At 41.3% G+C, this 24742-nt stretch overlaps 2 protein-coding genes across 2 annotated transcripts; both read left to right on the top strand.

The window, feature by feature from the left end:
* The first annotated feature begins 5574 nt into the window (after nucleotides 1-5574).
* myoz1a (myozenin 1a) lies at nucleotides 5575-8076 on the top strand. Its single transcript, XM_061087862.1, has 5 exons — nucleotides 5575-5659; nucleotides 6066-6253; nucleotides 6905-7193; nucleotides 7607-7766; nucleotides 7848-8076. Exons 1-5 carry the CDS (start codon nucleotides 5575-5577, stop codon nucleotides 8074-8076), a joined length of 951 nt encoding a protein of 316 aa, XP_060943845.1.
* A 1369-nt stretch (nucleotides 8077-9445) lies between these two features.
* hhat (hedgehog acyltransferase) lies at nucleotides 9446-24742 on the top strand. The gene is made up of 12 exons (XM_061087678.1): nucleotides 9446-9495; nucleotides 10783-10931; nucleotides 11017-11081; nucleotides 11243-11356; nucleotides 11455-11649; nucleotides 12734-12946; nucleotides 13595-13772; nucleotides 14224-14374; nucleotides 16025-16060; nucleotides 19272-19473; nucleotides 19968-20112; nucleotides 24001-24742. Exons 2-12 carry the CDS (start codon nucleotides 10811-10813, stop codon nucleotides 24084-24086), a joined length of 1506 nt encoding a protein of 501 aa, XP_060943661.1. The 5' UTR covers nucleotides 9446-9495; nucleotides 10783-10810; the 3' UTR covers nucleotides 24087-24742.

Genomic DNA, 24742 nt, shown 5'->3' with positions numbered 1-24742 from the left:
GGAGCACTCAAACAGTCACTATTTGGACATCTTCATGCATTATTCATTTTGTGCTTATGTGAGCAGTCAGTTATTGTCAAAACGTAACAATTTTGGTAATTGGTTCATTGTAAAACAGCAATAAAATGCTAAATATGCATTGGCTCAAATCTCTAAAACTTAAACATATTCTGCTTCTCTCTTAGATCATTATAAATAAAATATCTTTGGGTTCATTAGTTCTTAATTCAGCTTTGAATATAAGTCAATGTTGTGATTCAGTACAACATTAAAATACAGTAACCTGTGTTAGAACATGATTAATGGTAATAGCTTATAAATATCATATATACCTACATGCTGTTCAAAATGCTGCTCATCACAGTTATTTGGCTACCAACACATTTACTCACACATTTATCCGAGTGATGATGATTACAACAACTATAATAATAATAATAATAATAATAATAATAATAATAATAATAACAACATTAATGTTGAGTCCACCGTATGCCTGTCCTGGTAGAGGTTTGTTTAAGGTTACTGGAAATCTCTTTCTTCTAGTTTAGCAGAAGCACCATCTGAACAAAGCCTGAACTGAATTATTCTTTTTAACTTGAAGGGTCTGAGAGATGAGAAAAAATGAAAAGGTTCTAACAATAGGAGCGAAATCACTGAAGAAGTATGTTAAAGTATGTTGACAGGTTGTGGCTAAAAACCCTTTTCTTTGAACATGTGTTGTGTTATCCAGTGATTTATGATGTGCACAGGATGTTTTTTTTAACCACTGTCTGTAGTATTATCATAAAGAGTCACTAGGGGGGGAAAATGATGCATAAGACTGAAATGTATTTAAATGCCTCAACATGCTGTGGAACTACATGTGATTACAAGGTTTAAATGAAATCTTTTTAGCATGGGTCACATTCATTAAGTAGCTTTGGTATCGAGTGACACAAGTCAGTCACTCGATCCAAACGCCACTCATAGGAACACCAGAGCCTCTTTAATACCAGTCTGATCTTTGCATATATATATGTAAATCCTTTAACTTTTATTAAACAAATCACACAGAGAAAAGAATGTGTATTTTTGCTTTGTTTAATAGTGACGGGGTGCTGGGGTCAAGTTGAAGAACTGAGTGGCACCAGTGAAAGGGTTCATGGGATGAGAGAGAGGCTGTGGAGGTGGATGTAGGTAAGCCTGATTACGGGATGGGATCTCAGTTGGAGCATTTTAGATCACAGCCCATTAATGGTCACGGTCAGATGTAATAAAACTGAGACTCATGATGGATGTACATAGTTATGATTTCCCACAGCCAGGAAAAATCTAATCAAAAAGGATGATGGCCAAGAAAGTTTGGCACCTGAAGTTTAATGGAAGAGCTGAAGAAGCTGATAGAAAGAAATATAAGTTTATCTGGAGTTTTTCTATTAATAGTGGAAAAAGGATAAATGTATTTAATGGTTGAATATCCGGAGACACTCGGTATGTTCAAGGAAATGAGAAAGAAAAGAATATGTGGAATATGTTTTCAGTTGTGGAATTCTTGAGGAGATACTTTTTTTATTTTTACAATTTTTAAAATATATCTGGTCTTACAGCGTTTTTTCTTGTTTCATATTATGGCTATAAACTTAGTTTGTAGATACAATCATGTGGATGTGTACATGATATGATAAATACATATTTCTGAATGTAGCTGGATTAAATAACGTGTGTGAAAGTGTTTGTTTATTGATGGCGAGCAGACGCTTATACCCTTAGAGGAGGCAACATTTTTAGAAGAATAAAATTAGATATGAAATCTCTCCAGTTGTCTGACTTTACACTGCCTCCTGCTGTTGATTGTGTGATCCTGCACTTTTCTTTATCTGTACAGTCCATGCATGTATCAAATTGTAATATGAATAAATGAGCAGTGCAATAATGAGTCCTTATACTGGTTTTAATTAAACACGCACACACACACACATACCTTGGTGTTTATGTAAGACCTCATGTTCAATCACAGATCCTGAATTTATCAATTGAGTTGTTGGTTAAATCAGGCTTATTTATTCTCTCACAGACATTAGTGTTTAATTCATCCAGGTATCTTATATTTCTAGGCTTCCCTGGTGAGGGTACTTTTCAGGCTTGTTTTGATCAATTAGCCCAATTAGCCTCATATATTGAAAATGAAGAATTAGCCAAAACATACAACAGAACAATTAAACAGTTTGGTATCAAATTTCAAACTTACTCAAATTATTCAAATTGGCAGGATGGAACACTTGGATAGTTATCAGAGTAACTTTGTCTTAAATATTATTTCATTTGTGAAACCTCACATTCTTCACTTGTGTGTCCAATCCCTTGTTACTGAAGGTGAAATTGAAATTCCTTAGATGGAAAATTAAACCTCTTTGAGATGTCCTGATGTCCTGGATTCAGTCTTACAAATACTTTATGCAAAACAACAGTCTGCATTAGACTGGTCAGTCTCCACTGCACTGCTGCAGTCAGAAGGGCATTTTATTTCCAGACTCCACATTCTCAGGGGTTCTATATATAGGGCTGCTAATATCCAAACAGAAGAATATTAATAGAGACATTGACAGTTTGACAAGTGGCCACTGTAATTGAGAATTTGTTCTTAATTTAACTGCTTAAAATTGTCGTGTCCCTCCAGAGTCGACAGGGACTCTGGACCTTTTTGTTTTTTGTGTAAAAGCCAGTGAGGTCGGATGTAAAAGTGAGAGTCATTCACTTACTAGAAAATGTTCCTTAGATTATTGAATGATCAATACCTGCCCAGATCCCAGCCTTCAGGAAAGCACTTGCTCAAATGCTCCAAAGACATGACATTGATACGGTTGGATATGAGATAAAAAAAACTGATAAGAACGACTGAAACACAGGATATGTAGGTTTTGTGATCTCATTTCTCTTTTAAATAAAAACATGCAGATATATGCAAAAGCTTTATGTCAGGGAACAAACTGAGGGCAATCAGGACATGTCCTCTGCATTGTGTCTAAGACTCAGGTGGAGAAGTACCCATTCTATAACTATACATTATTGACCTATTTTGATTGTTTTTGATCCAACAATTTGAGACCAAACTATCTCAACTATGTGATGGTTTGTCAGGAAACATTAGTCAGACGATATGATTCTGAAAAAAAGAATCCTTGTGACTCAGGTGATTTGAGTAAAATGTCTTGAACTAATGATTTTAAAGTATTAACAATATTTAAAATGTTTCCATGCTCTCCAAATGACTGAAGCTCCAGGGAATGTACTGTATAAACGTGTATCGTCTGTCATTGGCAGTGACCTTTGGATGCTCTCCAGTACTGTGAGACAGCTGTGAGACAGCTCTGTCTTCACATGTCCATCACGTCCACTCACATGACGCCTGAGAGAAACTGAAAATGTGACAATGTTGTGTCAGATTAGAGCAACGCAGTGAGGACAGGAGCCGGCTCTCAGCCTGAAACACAAACTGGCACGGCCCCAATAAACACACACACACATACACATTCCTTAACCATACACATGCACTGTGTACGCGTATATATCAGTCTGTGTGTGTGTGTGTGTGTGTGTGTGTGTGTCTACCCCCAAAACACCCCAAGTCCTTTGAGGTTATCTTATAGCAGAGTTCTGTTCCCTCTGGTTCATTGCTACTAAATATAGGCTTCAGAGCCATCTGTGAGAATGATTTTGTTCCCTTAATATCCCCATCAGCACTTAAGCTGGCCAACAGAGACTTCTCCCCCCCCCCCAACTCCTCCAACCCAGATCCCTATTCATACCCACAAACCTCGACCGCCGCCTCCTCCTCCTCCTCCCGTCTTGACACCAACTCTGCTGCCACCCTCAGCTCGGAGCCTCTGGACGATCTGCCATCTGAGTGCAAGTTGGGTTTTGCACTTCTCACGACTTGGGTCAAGGCACAGGGTCAGAGGCGCTTCAGGATTTGTAAACTTGCGATAAGAGATTAGTCCCCGGGGTCTCCTCTCGTCTGTTTGATATTAAGAAGCCTGTCTCTCCTCCGAGGATTACAACAGAATACCGGTGAGTGGATCTGCATCCAATCGACGTGCTTTGTTCTGCTAACCAACCAACAGCTTGGATTTAACGACTGGCTACTACGAAGAATGGGAAGAGGCAATAAAGACGTGCAACATATTCTCCATGCAGTCCTAAATGTGTTGTGTAGCCTGAAGGAAATGACTGAAGACTAAACCAACTAATCAGAGCAGATTATTACTTTGCTTTTGACACAAATGCTTCTGATTCCACCAATAAATGTCTCAGTGAGTCACTTTGCTGCTTTTAGACTTTCTTAGGTCTTAAAGTGGCCAAAGGAATGGGTGAATGTGCTGACCATCCCTCTGTGTGGGCGTTGCAGAGATTTTATATGGTGTCTCCAAACTATGATGGGGGTGGGGGGGGGGGGGCATCAAAACTGATCGCAAGGCGTCCCTGAGCTTGTAATTATTTAGGGAATTAAAAAATGTGTCCAAAAACTCTCTCGGCAGCTGCTCCAGATCTCGCTGGTGTTTCGAAAGAGCTTCCAACGTGACCTCGGCTTTGTTTTCTAGAGGTGCTCATTGTGTCCTTAAGGGTTGTGTTAAGGTCCATTTGATAGTCGAATGACGCCATCACACGTCGCTGAAATGTCTTGGCTGGAAACGTCTTTTAAAAATAGCTGCGGGGGGGTTGAGTTTCAGCCAGGGGATGCAATGTGATGTTTTGTCGCTTGACTGTGAATTAAAGACGCTAAGGGGTTTAAGTGCTTGCAGAGAGATTAAAATCACATTAACACATGAGGTAAGGTAAGGAGAAGACTCATATCTTAACACCAGGGAGGTTGTAAGAAATGTTGTCCCACAGTGACTCAAATCTCCACAGAGAAAAGTATTGCTCCCACTCTCCATCGCCAGCTTGTTCTTATGAAGGCTGCAGATTGGGGAATATGATCAGATGATTTGAATAATGCGACTTCAGAATGCTGAGGCCTTCACTCTCACTGCAGCAGAACAAACCCGAGGTGCATCAATCACCACAGAGCGACTCTGTTGTTGTTGACTCAGACACCAAACAAAACAGAAACATGCGTCATGGAGCTATACGTTTCCTCTGGGGCAGACATCTGTTTCGCTGGGCAATGTAATCCGAGGGCCCCGACCCTTGAACTTGAAAAATGAGCAGAGCACCGTGCCGTCACATTCAGATTCCGTGGATTCACTTTCACAAACTGCTGATGAGCGTCGGTGTTGACGCTGAAGAGTAATACAGAGAAGTAGGTTGAAATCTAAAACGAAAACACTCCTGTCACTTGATCCTTAGTGCAGATGAGGTTTCCATTCCTTTGAAGAGGCAAATAAAAGGTAGCATCATAGTTCAAGATGTTGCATTTAAAACATAATTTACTTATACTTTAACTTGTTTGCATTCAATTTCTTTCAGTTCTCTCACATCACCTCCATTCCTGTTGAATATATGTTCAAAAAGTACACGGTCAGATGTTTTAAAGTAGTTTTGTTCTTTATGTTTGTGCTAACGCCACTTTTTTTTCTCCTTTGCCTTCCAGTCATGCCTCTGGGAACACCTGCCCCACTGTTCAAGCGGAAAAAGCTCTCAAAGATCATCACTGACCTCTCACACATCACTCAGCATGGTGAGTCTGACAGGAGCTGATGTAAAAATGAAATAACATTTTTCATGTGCATAACACAGCTTCTTTCAAGAATATACACATTTCAATAAATGGCAGGGGAAAGTTACTGTATTCTTAAAGCATAAACAGGTTTACTTTGGCAGTAAAGTCCAAAACAGCTCAACTGATTAAGCATATATGTACATTTTCTCTCATAAACAATTATTAAATGTTGAAAATTGTAAAATAATGAAGTGCTTAAATTAAGTCACATTATTATTGCAGATAAAACTCATGAAGAAATATTGTAGAGATGCTAAAACAATTAGTTGAAACATCTGTTATATCACCATGTAGTCGTCAGAGTATCATTTTGTTCTCTCGTTTTCAAATGTTGAACCCATGTGTCTGGATGTCCCTCACCTAGAGTATGACTCAGAGCCGGAGGCCTCTGAGTTCGACCTGGGGAACAAGATCAGGAGTCCCAAAGACATCATGCTGGAGGAGCTCTCCCTGTTGAAGAACCAAGGCTCCAAGATGTTCAGGATGAGGCAGAAGAGGATGGAGAAGTTCATCCATGAGAACAACCCGGACGTCTTCTGCAGTGAGTCGATGGTGAGAGCCTGCAGTTCAAGGAGGAAACAAATACAAATGACTCTTCTGTAAACTCAAGGAACATTTTTTCTTTAAAGTGAATGATATCATGTGAATAATACACAAAGAACTTCCACAGCTACATCAGCTACAACGTTAAAACCACCGAAGTGAAGGATTCATTGATTATGTCGTTACAACCCGTCATGGGGGTAGGGGGTATCAGGCAGCAAGTCAAAAGTTATTTATGTTGGAAGGGAAAAATTGGCAATGTGAGCATGTGGCCCAACTAAGGTTGATGAGCACATCCAAAACGACAGGTCTTGTCTTGGCTGTAGTTCCCAGTGTGCAGTGGTCTTGTCCTCCGAATTCCTCAGGTCTCCATGCCATCAGCATCTGAGGGGGGTGCTGGAAAAACTAGTCGATCCATAAAGGCTCAACCTCGCAGCTTATTGTGCATAAAGGATCTGAGGCTAGTTGTCTGATACCCTAGGACACCACCTGAGGTTGTGTGGTGTCCATGCCATAATGAAACAGAGCTGTAGTGGTGGGCTGATGGAGAAATATGCTTGTTAGGTATAATGTCACCAGGATAAAACAAGATGAATGAGCACAAACACATGAATGAGCCGTGTGGCATGTGGTGGTTTATTTGGATCACATTTCTTTCAGGACAACCTCCAGAAGTTTGCTCCCTCTATGGGGGGTCAGATTGGAAGTGACATGATCACTGTCGGTGGGCATTTTGTGAGCAAGCAGACCGGACATGTGCACTATGGAGCGATACAGACTGGAGGAGGACCCCCCGTGCCTCCTCCCAAGCCTGGAAAAAAACATGCAGGAAGTGGAGGAGCAGGAGGTGCAGGAGGTGCAGGAGGTGCAGGAGGAGCAGGAGGTGGCGACCAAGGGAAAGATGGAAAAGACGGAAAGGAAGTTGCTGTTGGGTGGTCTCCATTAAAAGGTTGGTCCCGCTCCTGTGGCCTTTGAGGTTAAATATATACTTACATAAAAACAACATATGCTCTGTGATGATTTGATTTGTTTGACTGATAAAAACAATAAAGATTTAACTTTATCAAACATTGAAGGAACCAAAAGGAATAATCTGATATTCAGGAGAAATCACTTATTCATGTTCTTGCTGAGAGTCGAGACGACAGTGTGTTAGAGATTGTTTTTTCACTTTTAGACAAAACCGAGCTAATTGTTCCCCTTGCTTCCAGTCTTTATGCTAAGCTACGCTAGCTGTATGCTGGCTGTAACTTCAGGTTTATTGAACAACCATGAGTTATATGGATCCTCTTTTCTGACCCTTAACAATGATGATAACTTACTTACACAAATGACCCTCTAGCCTTGATTTCTCCTCCACAGGAGGTGGATGTGATGATGCAACCAAGATTACTCTGAGGGGCTACATGTCTCCATGGGAGAAGGCCATGAAGGGGGATGAGGTTCTGGTAGCCACTCTCAAGGCGGGAATGCCCGGACCCACTGACCGAAAGGATCTGCCCAAGTACAAAAGCTTCAACAGGTACTTCCACTCCGACCAGACTCCGTAGATGCTTTTGTGACGAAGAGGAGTTTTAACAATCCTCTCTCCTCTCTTTGCCAGGTTTGCCATGCCCTTCGGTGGCTTCGATAAGGCCAGCCAGTTTATGAAATTCCAGATGCCAGAAGCCGAGGCGACCGAGCCTGAGGCCCCAGTGGTGTACCAACAGGAAATCGGATGCCGGCCTTCCTTCAACCGTACTCCTATTGGCTGGATGGGCAGCAGCGAGCCCAACAGCATTCACATGGAGAACGATGTGGTGCCCTTCGATGGAGAGACCGACGAGCTGTGAAAAGATATTCATGCTGTGATAACAGGCACTGTGCACACACGCAGGCATGAATGCATGCTCTCATGTTAGCATGCACACACATGATAGAGGAGCTTACAGTTCACTGTTATACTGATGAATTGGAATCTCTAAATGTGGATCTCTGAAAGCGTACAAGATGTATTTGGTTGTAGGGCAAAGAAACAAGTTTAGATCTTACAAGGAGATAGAAACATCAAACGTCTATTTATTAAGTTCACTAGTGGAGTCTAATAACTCCTTTAATTTGTTGGGAAAGTTTTTGTTCGCGGTGAGAAGTTGCAGATTGTATCGATAAGGAAAGAATGAATCAAGTGAGAAGAATAGATTTATGCTATATTACCGTTGTGCAGGCTGTCTCTATGTCAGCTTGTTACGATATTTGTTTTTACCCAGTGCGTCTTTTTGTCGTTGTGATTCTCTGATCTTTTGTTGGGCTATGAAAACGCTAGAAACCTGTGGAATTCAGGATGCATGCATAGTCAGCTGCTCATTCATCAATCAACCCTTTCGCCACAATAAACCATTTAAAATGAATCATGTAACACTTTGAAAATAAACCATGTATCAATCCTCGCGCAGAGAGGTGCAGTGTCAGGAGAAATCATTGTTTGTGTGTGAAAATTCTTATTTAAATAAATGCCTGTACAACCTCCAGCCCTTGTTTTCACGATGTGTGCAAAATTGTACATACTTTGCATGAAATGAAACACACTGATTTCATGACACAATAGTGGTTACAAAAATAACAAAAATAAAGATAAAAGAAGTTGCCTGGAGTTGATTAGATGTTTTGGTGGCTCTTCCAAGGAGGTTATGTTTGCGTGACTGCCAGCAGGATTACAAGAAAACTACTAAACAACATCTGGTGGAAGGATGTGTTAAACTCGGGTTAGGATCCGGATCAGGGCTGGATCCAGGAACTTCTTTACACTTTCTTAACCATTGTGTTTTTTTTAATTATCTTCCTTGATGAAAAGCATGTTCAGTGGACTTATATCTATGAGACTTTTCCAAATAAAAATCTGGATACCGTTAAATCAGGGTTCCAGGACACTCGAGAGTCATTCTAGTTGATCCTCAAAGTAATTATAATTTCAAAACAGAATACTATATAATAAGTAAGTGCTTTTTAAATTTACATAGGTAAAATTGAATCACTTCCCACCTGTGAATAATTATATTATATTATCCTATATTATATTATATACAGTCTATGTCCAGATTTCCCTGACAGATGCTGTGTTGCCACTCCGGCCCTAATGGGGGCGGTAGAGCAGAATGAAGCCAGTGAAGAAGGACCGAGTCCCATGGAAACCACAGTGTTGCTATGATCCAAACACAGTCAGACAGACAACACTCCCACTGACAGTGACATGAACAACAGTCCGACAGCAGCAGGTACCTCTACACACCGTATTCCATCGTTTAGCTTAAGTGGCTAATGCTAGCTAACTCTCAACGCGCCGGTGTTGTCCGATTTGCGTCATAAAAAAGCTCATCTAACGTGGATTTGTTCACTTTTTTTACAAAACTAACTTCGCCGAATTCACCATCAATAGTTTGGATTCGATGTGAATCATTGAACGACTCGTTAAGTGTCACTGATTTACTTTGATACCGAAGCAAACTTTAAAACTCGGTGATTCTCAACCGAGTTCTGGAGCTAACAGCTGAGGGACCTTTTTCAAAGCGAGTTTATTTAATGACAAACTTCAGAGATGAACTAATGTAAGAAAGTGAATCTAACAATGTGTGTTTTGTGTCTGTGAGCTCAGAGGAAGCTGTAAACTACAGACTGTGATCCTGCGTTAAAGGGTTTTAAAGTTAAAGTCTGTGGAGTAATTAAAACAGTTCGCAGCTGTGAACGATCATAACGGTATAAAAAAAGTTTCCCTAACTGATCAAATCAATGAGAACCGATCAATCTTAGGTCCAACGTGTAGGATTCTGTGTATTTATCTGTAGAAATTAAATACAGTTTTACATATTATGTTTCATTAGTTTATAATCACCTGAGAATGAGCTCTTTAAAGGTCCTCTTCTTTTCAGTTTGCCATGTTTCACTGAAGACTTATTTCTTCTCAAAGTGAAGCCAGAACATCTCGATTGCCCCCTGGTGGCCGGCTACAGTGTAGGTTATAAACCCTGTAGACTGCTAAAGAGCGTTTCAAGTTTTTAATGTTTGTCCCTGGATTAATTCCAAAAAGTCTTGCAGGTTTAAACGATCTCAAAGGTACAAAATACTCTGCTCAGTTTCATGTTATTATAAACTCATGAAAACATCATCTTTATCCAATTTCTGCAGATAAATACACATGAATCGTACACGTTGGGCTTTGGATTGATCAGGTTCTCATTGATATGACTGGCTAGGGACATTTTGTGTACCATTGAGATCGTTTACACCTACGAAATTTTGTCGCTATTCCAGGGACTAACTTTTGAAACCTTTAACGCTAGATTGCAGTTTAAAGTGTATAGTATTTTTCTCAAAGATGGTTTAAAGATGCTGTCTTAGGAATTTCTTATCACACTGGTCACAAATTTGTGTTTCGGACGCGTTTGGTTTTATTTAGTTGTTTCATTAAATCAAAACAGGGGTGGAACATCAAGATTTACTGCTGAGACAGACTAGCGATTGATCGAGCGTGGCTTCATTTGTGTCTCAATCATTCTGTCTTACAGGTGCACTATAGCACAGTGATTTTACCTGATGACGTCCAAGTCCAAGGCCCAGTGGTCCCCGTTGCCACGGACAGAGATCCTTGTGTACTGGGTGCTTTCCATTGGCTCACACCTCTACTCCTTCTACCAACTGCACAGGTTCTCCAAAGGTAAGGTGCATGGCCAGATACCAGTCTGTCTATTAAGTAGAATGAGATCAAATAATAAAGTGAATTCCTGTTTTTTGTATCTCAGAGCATGAAGCAGGGCTGGCAAGAGAATTCCAGCTGGAAGAAGGTCTACTTAAGGGTTTTAAAAGGGTAAGTCTCTTAATGTTGCATCTCAACAAGTGTTAATTTAAACTGTTTGTGTCAGAGAAACTAAAACACTTCATTGTCTTTATTCATATACTTTTAAAACGTGGCCGTAACACACTCAACAGGCTTCAGGTGTGTTTTTAAAACGAATTGTTTTGGTTCAGGACCCTTCAGACTTTGAGTGGAGCTTCTGGACTCAATGGGCCAAGAAGTCCTTACTTTGGACTCTGACTGGTCATGGCATCTTATCCAGATTCACCAGCAGCTTTTACCCAAAGGTAGGAAGCAGTCGTGGAATATACTGTTGTTGTTGTTGTTGTTGTTGTTGAAGTGTGAGATATTTCAATCCATCACATTATTCCTGTTTCTCTTACAGCTTAGGGTGCCAGTGCTCACGATATACGGCCTCGTAGCAGCCAGCAGCGTGTTGGGGGTTAACGGTGTGACTGTGCTGCTGGTGCATCTGGCTCTGACCTTCTCAGTGGCCCGGCTGCGGAAGCCCGCTCTGTCGTGGGGGTGTAACCTGCTGCTGCTCTCCACCCTCCACATCCAGCCACTTCAAGAGATCCAGGTGCAGTCAAAGGATGAAACCGATTACTAAAAGAGCTTTTCAAAGTAAAGTTAATGCTGTTTGAAGTTGAATCGGTCACACGGGCGTCACAGTTACTAAACCATGCAAACACAATGCATTTACAGCCACCATTCATGTTTGTTTAAGATCCACTTCACTCACAATCAGTTCCATACTTTCTTTATTTAAGACCACACTAAAATTGTTATGTAAATCTAGATTTTACCATAGTTGCACACACAATATACTTAAAAAACAAAATCTGTCGAACTGTTTACCTCATTTGATAGGTGTCCTATTTGCAATGAACACAAGAGGGCGCAAGATACTTAAGAAACGTGCAGGTCTATTATTTTCTGGCTGGAGAATTTGAGTGGATTTTTTTAAACGATACAATCAAGCATATCATTTCTAGTGTTCCCTGATGATGAGACAATGGGAGAAAGCTCATTACCTTCCTGTATGAATTTAGGGGAGGTGATCATATTATCAAAAGCAAGCATTTGCTGCAGCTACATGACAGGGAGACGAACCACAAATGCATTTTGACCTAATACAAGACAATGAAATACATCCCGTGGAATATTTTGAGACTTGCTTCCATTCATATCTACACTGGTTGCTTGTTATGGACACTGGCTCATAGTATTTCACCACGTTAAGGAGGCTGTGACATGTATCCTCCTCTAAAAACATCTTTTAACTTCACAGTGTGGACAATTCAAGTGTAGTAGCAGAGAGGTAACTATGCTCCAGTTGTTAGAGTAGAATTCAGAATGTGAAATAGACCTGACAGACCTGTGCATGGTTTACAAAAACAACCTCCTCCCCTCCTGTGCTCTCACCACCCACACACATGCAGCAGCAGCAGCACACAACCGACTACCTGAGTTCAAGCACTACTTCGAAATCATCGATATATTCCCAACGCTGCCGAGCTGAGCTCATTAAAAGTTGTATGGAGGATATGTTCTTGAGTATTTGGAGGAAGTGAATCCAAATTTAGTGCCAGAGTGCCACTATTTATAGAAGGATTCCCCAGAGATGTGGTAAAAATAATTGGCCTCCCCACTGCATTTCTCAGAGAGGCTGGTACGAGACTGAGGAGGAGTACTATCTGCTGCTCTTCAGCGTTGCTGTCTGTGGTCTGCGCTTCATCAGCTTCAGCCTGGAGCACTGCTGGTGCCCCGCAGGCCGGGGGGGTGTAGTGCAGCTCGGCTGGCTGTTTTCATACACCTTCTATCATCCCTTTTTCTACAATGGACCCATCATCCCGTACAAAGACTACACCGAGCAGGTGAGAGTGACACAAAGATTGCCCTCTTTTGTTTTTCGTCTGGAGAAGCTGATTGCTGCCTCTAAGTGGAGCTGATCTCAGGTCATGTTTTTTTATACACACAGCAGACGACACACGACTGGTGGTCCTGCTTTCAAAAGGACAGATACTTGAATTTTCCACATTTAAAGAGAAACAGCTCCCAATTATTTGGTTTGTTTCTTCTTTTATAAAACTTGTTCGAGGCTTGTTTTCACATCCCTCTTCTAGAGTTAAACGTAGAATATGTTACGCAGCAAAGGGTGATGAATAATTGTGATCCACTACGAGTGAACAATACAAACAATGGAAGGAAAGAACAGCCGACTGGCTAGCAGAGTGTTTTTCCTTCGTCATACACTGTTTGCTCCGGCAGTGACGCGCGAAGCCTCGGGTAAAGTGGATATGATGCAATTAAAAGGCGATAAAATGAAACGTGGGTTTGAGCATTGTTGGAAACGGATTGAGTGTAACATAGGTGAAGTTGTTTTTAGACATTCAAATGAAGAACTGGTACATATCATCCCTGTAATGTATGTAAGTAATAAGTGTTGATTATTGTGTTGCAGTCCCGTGGATGAAAATTCCGCCGGCAGCCTTAGCAACATGCTCACTTTCCCCCCCCTGCAGATGCAGAGACCTGCCGAGGAGAGCGACAGGGACGGATCTGCTCTCAGATACTTGGTGCTCAGATCCGGACGCATCGTTCTGTGGTGGTGCGTCGCAGAATACATGATCCACGCTATGTACATGCACTCCATCCAGTCTAACGAGACCTACTTAGAAATGATTCCTCCTTGGGCCTTGGGTAGGTATTTAGACTGTGGGTATTTTTAGCTCTCATGCGCAGCACAACATTGAGCTCCAGCTTTAATGTTTCCCTGCCACTTCAGACTCACACACACACACACACACACACACACACACACACACACACACACACACACACACACACACACACACACACACACACACACACACACAACATGTTCACACGATGCAGACTTTAAAAACATGTCTACCCCGCAGGATTTGTTTTCAGATGTGCTGAAAACTGATTTACTCATTGCCTTTGATTCATGATTCAGTTTTTTACGTGTGGATAGATTTTATTTGTAGTTATTTATTTGTTAATCTGCTTTTAAAGCACCTTTATGTCTTTGAGGGTTTTGGGAGATTTATGTTATTTATTCAAATCACTGCTGTGGTCTATAAATAGATGGATGTTTGTGTTAAACTGTTCTTCCTTGGCTTCACAGGCGGTCTGGCCTTGGCCCTCGTCCAGTTCTTCTATGTGAAGTATCTGGTGCTCTTCGGCCTTCCATCCATGCTCGCTACTTTGGATAACCTGGTTCCCCCAAAGCTTCCATCTTGTGTCAGCATCATGCACAGTTTCACAGGGATGTGGAGGTAAGATCAAACACTGGAACCCATCCAAAAAGTAAAGTCTTACACAGACCTCGAAGGCAGAATTCCTTAACACCCCGGTGGAAAAGCCAGAATTCCTGGAATCCTTGAGGGAAAAGGTGCATTCACCAAGTGCTTCAGGTGAAGTGCTTTGGCAATCAGATGCTGGGCACAGTGAATTGTCTCATCTTCTGTTATTACGGGCAATCAGTCCACTAGGTCACCTCCGCACAAGGAACATTAAATCTTTCTTTCGGAGTCAATGATAAAATGGTTTGTTCGTTGGGACTGATTCTGAAGCCTTTCACTTTTTAGGAGGTTTGATGCAGCTTTTCGACAACGAATCGAATCAGGAATCAAATGAAAACATGTCTGCATGTTAAAACTACTAAAATCAAAATTTCAACCACCACAACAACTGTGTCTGAGGTTTAATCATTTAATCAGATCTTATAATTTGTAAATGAGTAAAGTCTATAGTCCAACAGAATAACAGAAAACGGTAACATTTCTTCACTGTTGGTTTATTTTGGGTTTGTTGTCACCTCATATTTCTTTGACACTCACCTGCACAAAAAGTGGACATTATAAAATGGAATGTGAAGATGATTTAAAACACAGTAAAAGACAATGCTTAGACCTGAAATATACAAAAGGTTTTCAGCAATACTTCAGCATATTCAGGTGTTTACAACAACAAGAGTGTAATTTGTGTTTGCTGGTTAGTTTTGTGGTCATCACTTCTGGACAGAGAAAAATACTCACATGCTGCTCTCAGCTTCCAGTTTATTAGGTACACCCAGTGAAAGCTATTGCAGTCCTACAGTAAACCCTGCATTCATGCAGATGATTATATTCTGTTTGTCTTTCAGCTGTATGACAATTTTGCAGGTGGTAGTTTGTGACGCAGGTGTTTTTATTATTCTGCCCACCTTTTTCTATCCATGATGGTAAACCTAGTAAAAGAAACATCCGTGTCTATAATGCACAACAGATAAACAGCACCACACACTGCAGCCTTTAGTATTGATCATTTAATAATTGTAAACAATAAAGTAAATTCATCAGTGGGTACAAAATGCTTAACAAAGGAAAGGCATAAGCCAATAAACTAATTAAAGTAATGTGAACTGAATTTGAATATCCACAGGTCTAAGCAGTTTAACAAAGATCGATCATTATAACCTTTTATGAAGGAAGGATTTATAGCCGGCCTGTTGTATGAGACTGGGTTAGATTCAGCTAGTTGTATCGAATTAATTGGCAAATTGGATGAAATACAAACAGTGCATGATGGAAGTAACAGGCTCATGCACTGTCAAGTTGAGGTGCAGGCGGGGGGGTTGGTTTGGCAGTGAAAACACGCTTCCTGTAGACGAGCTGACACTGATGCACTCCAATCCAGCCCGTGTGTGCTGAGCTGGCCGATGCTGACAACATTGATGGAATGCATAAAGCGGTCCACCGACATCATCGACCAATCCGTTCAGTTTCACAGCCTGAGGGGGGGCAAAAAAAAACAAAAAAGGCTGGGTTTTCTAATCTTCTTAATGACAAAGAGCAATCACACAAACACACATGCCTCCTACACACTCAGGCCAGGAGCTCAGGTGTGCTATATTATGTAAATGACCCTTTTCTTTCTATTCCCAGGCACTTTGACGAGGGGCTGTACCGATGGCTCATCAGGTAAGAGCCACTTCACGAGCAGTGGACAGTCTAATTCAAATGTTAATGTGACCAAAAATGGAAATGTTATCTAAATCAAATAATACCTCCTCTTATATGAAAAATGTCTCTCTGGATATATATGTAGATACATATATATCTATATCTATAGAAATGGCCACTCTGGCTGATGAGGTAGACATGGCTGCCACTCACTACAGGGTTGGTGGTTTGATCCTCAGCTCCTCCAGTCTGGATGCCATAGTGTCTTTGAGCAAGACACTGAACCACAGTGTGTGAACAATGTGTGATGGAGAAAAAGGCTGTATGAATGAGTGTGTGAATGTTTGTGTGAATGTGACTTGTATATGACAGGAGTAGTACTAAATAAATACAGTTCTATTTCCATAGATTTTAAGTTATATGTTTGGAACAGAATTTGTTTCTCTCTAATTTATTGCACCCCCTTTTCTGTGGGACATTGAAAATCTTTATTTTAAATAAAAGTTGCCATTTTTAGCTGCCTGGAGAATTTCTATTGAGGGAATTGTCAATTAAATGTATATTATCCCGGCCTTCTGTCTCCTGATATCGTCTTTATGTCTTTACTTGGTACAAGAGGTGCTAAGTTTGGGGAGTTGTTTGTTACAAGTGGCCATTAAATATCTATTCATTTCTATAGTTGTATTTCTATCTATAGCTCAAGAGATCGATGTAGATTATAATATCTGGAATAGCACATGTAATCAAATTCTGTCGGTTATTTACTGCACACTTGTTGTAAATAGCTAATTTCCCGTTGGGAATTAAATTTGTTGAATATTCTTTTTATTAAAAAAGGTGCCATTCTGCAGCTGCCAGCCCGCATCTGTCCTCATAATGGACAAGGACGCCACATTTGCATGGAGGCTTTCTCATGATTATGAGGTCGCATGTTGGTGAACAGTTCTTCTGTTGTGCTGCTGCTCCCGCACCCTGGAGAAATGCCTCCTTGTTTAATATGTGCATGTGTAATGGGAGCATTATGTGTCTGCTCACTTGTAGTTTGGACAACGCACGTTATTAGTTTGTCTGCTTTTAATGATGCACACTCGGCTGAATGCAGCCCATCGAGAGTTTATGGTCCACTTGCGAGACGTCAGTTGCTTTGTTGAGGCAACGCTGCAGCTGCACGGTTGTCAGAGAATACTGTGAAATTCTGAGGAAATGTTCCCTCGTCATGGTTATTATTTGCTAATGAGTGTGAGTGTGTGTGTACGTGTGTGTGTGTGTGCGTGTGCGTGCGTATCTGCCTTTCAAATCCTTAAGACAAGTTTCGAAAGGAAACATGGCGTCAAAGTGGCTGCACAAAATTTGCCTAAGATCCCAGAATTTAAATTGCAAATTCAAGTTTCTATTTTAATCTGCGGCACTTTGGAAATTGTTTTCTCCCGCTTAATGGTATCACTTGCAATTATCGCTCTGCAGATGCAGAATTTGAGTCATGACACCCGTGACACAATGCCCCGCCGTTCCTCCTTGTGAAAGAGCTTTTAAAGAGCTTCTAATGCAGTTCTGAAAATCTGTAGAAATGGTCTGAAGAGGGCTAGATGAGCGTGTAGGTGTTAAATGATGTGCTCTGACTCACTGACACCCCGTCTCTCTGGGCAGATAAGTGGCTCATTCTTCACCATTCCATTACGCTTTTTCTGCCTGTACACCACCTGTGTGGCTCTCAGGTTATCTGCTTCACACACATATGCTGCATATGAGGAGGAGCGTTTGATCCCGAATCCTGTGAAACGTTAGATGTTCATAGATAAGTGGGGGCACGGATGCGGTCGAGTGGAGCGAGGTCAGCTTTCAGTTTTGGTTCAGTTTGGCTTTAAAGCAAGAAAACTCAAAGATCAAGTGAACTGTGTCTCTGTAAAAGCTCTGGATCCAGTAATAATAGATGCTCGGCCATCTAAAGCCTCATGCATACAAACATGCACCTATTTCAAATTCTGTTTAATGCCAGCGCATTGTTCTCTCTGTATTACGTGTATATAATTTGGAAACATTAATATATATAAATATGGCCTGACTAAAAAAGAAAAAGTTACACCAACAAGGACAAAAATCTATAAAAGAATAAATTGTCACACATTATACATCCTCCAAATAAACAATCTTCTTTTTTATCTTACAAAACTTAGAATCCCACAGTTCATAATTCTCCTGTATGTCTGCCCCCTCCGTAGTAAGATGGTGATTATTCAGGTTTTAATGTATATTCTGATTTACATCTGTTTGAAATATATCTGCATCTAAATGATTCACACACATGGAGAGATGCTCAGTATGTTTAGATATTCTCCTCTAATGCGGGTACCTCTCCATCTGTCTCTGCACCTACAGCACTTTCATCCTCTCACATGGCCAGGCTGCTGGCCACTCTATTTAAGGCTCTAAAAATGCTGGCTCATCTTTCAGGAACATTGATTAGCCACAGGGTGGCTGAGATAATTAGGTCCCAGCTCAGCAACATGAGATGGATTGTGATATGTTTGTTGCTAAGTGTGTCGGACTCATGTAGCATGTCGAGACCCCCGGTTCCTCAGGGACAGCCGAGCGTCTCACAATATCCAAGACAATTTCTCTTCATGACAGGAGCCACATTCTTTACTGATCACTGAAGGATATTATTCACATCAAGGGAGCGAGTGTACAGCTGCATATATCACAGTGTAACCTTATTGTACAGCAGCAAAACAACATGCATGTGTTATGTGTTAGATATTGGAGAAAATATTGGAATTTCATACAGCTGTCAATGCTCAACTAATAAGCCAAAATGCTGACATCAGCAACAAACAAACATCTGTCCACTGACAAATCCTAACAAAGAGACGTGGGTAAAACATGTCTTAAGGGTTTGGTTCAACTCCCAGGAACCTTTTGGAATCATTAACCCCCTTGCAGGATTATTAAAGCCAATTTGGCAGGAGCAGTTTTCCCAGGAGTGCCTCTATTTTTGCCCTTGAACGTCAGATTAATAAAAGAAATCAATGAACATAACCATTTTTTGACGGAAGTTCTTTGAAACCCATTGGTGCATAGTAGTGTCATTTCCAATCATATGTAATTTATCATTTGCAGCTGCGGTATTTTCCTGTCTTCTTTGACTGCTTTTAAAAAATAACTTGGATATGTTTTTATTCTTATAGCTTATATGTAGTTATTTGTTTCATGTGATATGCTGATGTTTCAGATACATCTATGTGCCGTTGGGAGGTGCACGACACGGCCCTCTGTCTAAAATCCTCTCCACTGGTCTTGCGTTTGGATTTGTGTGCGTCTGGCACGGGGGGCGGGACTACCTGCAGTACTGGGCCCTGATGAACTGGGCCGGAGTTCTGGTGGAGAACGGATTCAAGTCGCTCTTTGCTGCGTCCTCTATTCACTGCATTGTCGTAAGTTTGAAACCCAAAGTACATTCATCAGTATGGTACAGCGAGCTGAAAGAGATTCAAGTTGTATATTGATTAATTCCCTGATCACTCTATTGATTCAGTCTAGATGTGTGGAAATAAATGGGTCATGTGATCTGATTAAATGAGGGATGTTGCCCAGAGCTGTGTTCTGTCACATTTAATTTGGGATTGGAAATTACAAGATTGTATTGACACTAATGAGATTATTGATTATGTTAATTGCTCCTGATCAATTCTCTGGGAAGCAAAGCAGTGAGTTCTCAGCATTAACACAGCTATCTCATTATTGGAGTCTGAACACAGTGTAGAAACATACAGAAAATACATCATAATAATATATCATGATAAATGATGATGACTGTGTAATCATCCTAGTTTATGGTCACACAGGATTATTGCACTTTGATGTTTTTTTGTTTCTCAGACACAGGATTGAATTCTTCAATCTACCTGTTTATTCGCTGATTTCCCAGGAGCAGTATTTCTCTGCAGCGATGAGAAGGCGCTCCGTCGCTCTCCTCTCTGCCTTCTCCACTGCGATGCTCATCCTCTCTAATCTGGTGTTCCTCGGGGGGACACACGTTGGCAGAATCTTCTGGAAGCGTGTCGTCATTCAAGGTAAGTTGCCCTCCGAGGCACTCACTCAATGGAATTTGTGTGCGCCTTCATTTTGTGGGATTGTTTCAACTGGCTCTCTCTAAATGAGTTACCAGTGTGGATCATCAGTCATTTAGCTGAATTGTGGGGCATCACCAATTTCTCCTCCAGTGATGGCAGCTAAAGATAGTTTGTCCAAAGCAAAAGAGAGGCTGTAAATAAAATCATAAATAAAATATAGTTGATAAATATATTACCCTGATTAAAAATGCATCTTCATGCATTTGCACCGGGAAACTCTCCCTAATACCGAGACATCTTGTTGCAAAAGTAAGATAAGTCGCCTGAGCTGCACTCAGATCAGTGTTGACACATAATTTTATCATTTATATAATTTATTATATGGAACCGTCAACTCATGCTGAAATAAAATGCATAGTTTACTTATATTTAAAGCAGCAATTATGGATTTTGTGGAAACAAGTTACCTCATTAAGTTGCTCTTCTATTCTATTGTTTGTCAGCACAGGGAGAAATCCTACCCACACCATTAAAACATCCATAAAGATGATGCTGACTTAAATTGGCAGGCAGCAGACCATCACTCCCTAGTAATAATAATAAATAATATAATTTATAATAATGAATAGGTTACTGAACAAGATTAAAACAGGAACGTTGCTGGAAATAAAAACACTAGTCCTGTTTTTTCATTACTAATGTTGTATATTTGTGCTGCTTTAAATTGGACTTATATCATATCTCTCTCCTTGTGGTTATCTTGAGGATTGGTTCTGCTGTGACCCCTGAGAAAAAAGAGAAATAGTGTTATCTATAAAATCTGAACACTGCAAAACCAAAGTTGGCTCTATTACGAGTTCAAGCAGCTGAAGAGTGATTCTGCCGCAGATCCCGTAAACAGCCTCCAGCTTCTCTCTCGTTTGACTCGTGTAATTTCCTCCTAATGATCTGTTGTGAAACGTCTAAATTGGGCTTTTTGACGATGTTGTGGAGTCAGTGTAGAAACAGCAACTCTTATTACTTCCTAATAAGAAAATGGTGTGTTCCCTCCCTTTCAAAATAAAGCTGCGATTCAGCTCCTCAGGACATTTAGCGTTTTCTGCCAGCCTATTAACGAGTGAGCCCATGAGAGAACACAGTGTGTAGATGATGTTTCTCACACATGACGCACGTGATACTGGAAAAGTCCAAAAGAATCTGATCTCAGGATGAAAACGAGATTCAAGAACCCTTGGTGATAAGGCCCAGTGCCGGTGCTGCTGCTGAAAACAAAAACACCTGACTCCCACAGTGGAATTTGTACATGTTGTCCTGCTCTTTACAGGCGCCTCTGGGGATTAACCTGTTGTTGTGAAAATCATCTGACCCAGATTTCTTCCTGCATCATTTTACATAAAATGTAGGAAATTGTCGAGACCCAATTCTCCAGAGTTCACGTCTGGAAACTGCTTTAATATTTGAACTTGTTGCTCATCTCCCTCTTTCTGTTCTCGACAATCTGTCTTCAAACCGTCGCTGTGTTCTATCTTCAGATGAGTGTTTTCTCTTTGGATCTGTTTATGTGACGAATCTGAGCCGGAGCTGCCTGACAAAAAACATTCTCCAGTCTCCGGTTGGGTTGTATAGTGACAGTAATCATTTGTTGGAAGCCTGGCAGGCTCGCAGGGAATGGTGCGTTCACATCCTCCTCCAACGCTCCTGACCCCTTTCACACACGTAATCCTGTAGACTCTGCGTAAATAACTTAAGAGAGACCTAAAAAAGAATAGCAGGGTGTTTGAAAAGACCATCTCTGCTGTGAATTATTCAGAGCGAGAAGCTCAAACCAAACAGAGAATCTCAGTTTGCTTTTATGGTGATTCGCTCAGACCATTAAAGCACTAAAAATAGCGACTGGACGTGGCAGGCGATATTTAAATTGACCATTTTGCCACTTTTAGTGACTTCTTGTGTTTTTTTGCACTTTTAAATTTAGATATAATGGATCCTCCAGAAAAGCCCGGAGCCGTTCCTGGTGTCTGTGCAGTGAAGCACCAGGGGGAAGTTGCGGTTCACTTCATTAACATGAAATCAATGCCTTTAAATCAGCCTGTCTGGGGGTTTTAGTGCAGGCAGCAGAGTAATTGCAAACTGACCTCCGGTGAAATGTATAAGAAGAAATACCTAATCACAGCCTGTGTCTACACTTGTGTTTATTGAGGATTTATAAAGTCTCTCCCTCGCAGCCTGATAGTTCTAATGTAAGATCAGCTTCCAGTAACAGTGCTGAGTTGTTGTATTAATGGAATAACTTATCATCACATTAAAGTAGAATGGCTGCAGTGAAACCAGGTTGAGTGTTATGGACTCGGGAAGTCGTGGGTGAGAAGAAGAGACGAACGAGGAAAGAACGAGAGGAACCTGGATCTGGTTTTCAAGTCCAGAGAAGTGAGGTCAGCTCACCTGAACCGAGCTCTATGGTTCAGAGCTGTTCGGTCCCATCAGTGGTGGTGCACCCCCGTCATCCTCTGGTTTCCTAGTTCAAAGTAACGTTGGTGACAGTTGGATCTTTAAAAACTCTCAAAAGTGTAAAGGTTTAAAAAAAAGGCCCGGAGCTGTGGCAGAGTCTTGATTTGTTGATGTGGGTAATGTTAAAAACTTAAGTAAGTTTCTGAAACTTTGAAGTAGCTTATGATTGATTGAATTTGCACAATTGTCACAATTTGCCAAAAATATTTCTACATGTGACTTAAGGGCTTCTTCATTTAAAAAAAGCTGGTGTCTCCACATCTGCAGCCTCATCATCTTGTTACAGCCTCACTTCTGAAACACCAACACTCAATGGAAAACCAGTTTAAAGTTGAGGGAAAAGGAAACCGAGTGGAATTGCGACCCTCTGATCTTTTCTTAATGACCCTCTTATCTAATTTCAGTCGCAAAAGTTAATTTAAAACTTGCGTTGTCTCGATTCTATTTGTGATCAATCGATACTTTTTACTTTTATACGAACTTAGAAAGTGCAGCTGAGGATCTGCTGGGGTTCTCATCTCCACTCTGTTGGTTTGCTGACAGCAGAAGTTGGACGACTTTTGCTGAGAGAGGATCTATTTCACACTGAGGGTGTTAATGAGATGCACAAACCTGCAAAGACAAAACGCTGGGACGCCTTGGCTCCACGCCGCCGTTTGCCTTGAATGATGAATTCACCCGTCAGGAAATGCTGAATATTTCATACTGCTGCTTGAAATTGTTTCAAATAATGTCTGGTGGGATTGAAGTAGCATTTATAATTCACTTAAATTGACTTGAAACATCATTAAGGCTTTTTTTAAGACAAATGCAAATGAAGAATAATGGACTTTAGCTTGCGGGCAAAAATTATTAAGCATCAGAATATGTCTTTGGAAACTAGAGCCCAGGAAACCTTCCTCCAGCAGGCGGGAAACTGACAGTACAGCTGAGCATGAAGCAGCCTGTGTGTCTGTGTGTGTGTGTGTGTGTGTGTGTGTTTGTGAATTACATTTTGACATGAATAGAAAAGAATAGACCATTCACCAGCATTGTGGGTGCAGGTGCAGGTTACGGATATAATCTGGAGGCGAGCCAGTCGGGGACGGGGGGGTGGGGGGGGCAGACATCTATTCTTACCTGCCTGCTCTGCTCGGCCCTTTAAGGAGCTGCTATAAATAGAAAAACCATAACACAACACAATACAGCAGAGAGCTGAGCAAACGGTTCCTCTTTGTGTCTGAAGTTCCTGTGGGAGAACGCAAGGCTCTGTCCATGGCAGCCACCATTTAGCTTTAGTGTTTATAAAGAAAACTTATATTATCTGAATTATGGACAATTTGTGTAAATCTAAATATTCCCTGTTAACCGACGTGTGAATCCCTTCCCTTGTGATCTCAGGCTGGTCTACGGTGGCCCCACCAATGCTGGCGTTCCTCTACTGCTTCGCTCACATTGGACTGGAGTGGACTTCTCAGCCGCCATGAGTCACCTTGACTTTGAATCGCAGCGGGAGCGTCCGAGCGACCGGACAAACCAGAACGAGTCCAGTGCCTTGCTCGCACCCCCCCGTGCCTCTCTGGCTCGTGGCCACGGAACCCGTCCCAACCTGGCTGAGGTGCAGCGGAGCAGCTGCTTCCCACAACCTGCAGGACCAAGAGAGAACCTGTCTGCTGGGACTTAAAGGATCAGTGTGTGGGCTTCTTTCCAAGAGGAGGGTTTCCTTTAAATGTAATAAACTGTAAGAGAACCAGGGTGATGCCGTAAATTCCCGAGCAGGCGTTCAGATAAGTCACATCTTTGCTGTGTTGAGGCCTGTTTCCACCGAATGAGCTGCACTGGTTCACTGTTATTCTGAGAAACAGCAAAGCAGAATATGGACCTGGAATCAGTCCTGGTTCTATGACTCTGATAGGATATTGCTCAGTGGTGCGGTGAGGTGGATAAATTCCTGTTTACTGTCGTCCTGTAGTTAGCCACATGACGTGTGTTTCCAGAGGCAGAGGAGCCGGAGCAGAGCAGCTGATCAGTGTCAGTCTCTCTCTGTCGACGCTAATATTAGAAGATGTGTTGCTCAAAAGCTTCACAGAGTTGAATTATCACAGTTTCACAGGAAAACATAGTTTGGAGCAAGGATTTTTTT

The sequence above is a fragment of the Limanda limanda genome, chromosome 15 (genome assembly GCF_963576545.1).
Source record: "Limanda limanda chromosome 15, fLimLim1.1, whole genome shotgun sequence".
Lineage (NCBI taxonomy): Eukaryota > Metazoa > Chordata > Actinopteri > Pleuronectiformes > Pleuronectidae > Limanda > Limanda limanda.
This window is presented reverse-complemented; position numbering and strand designations above follow the sequence as displayed.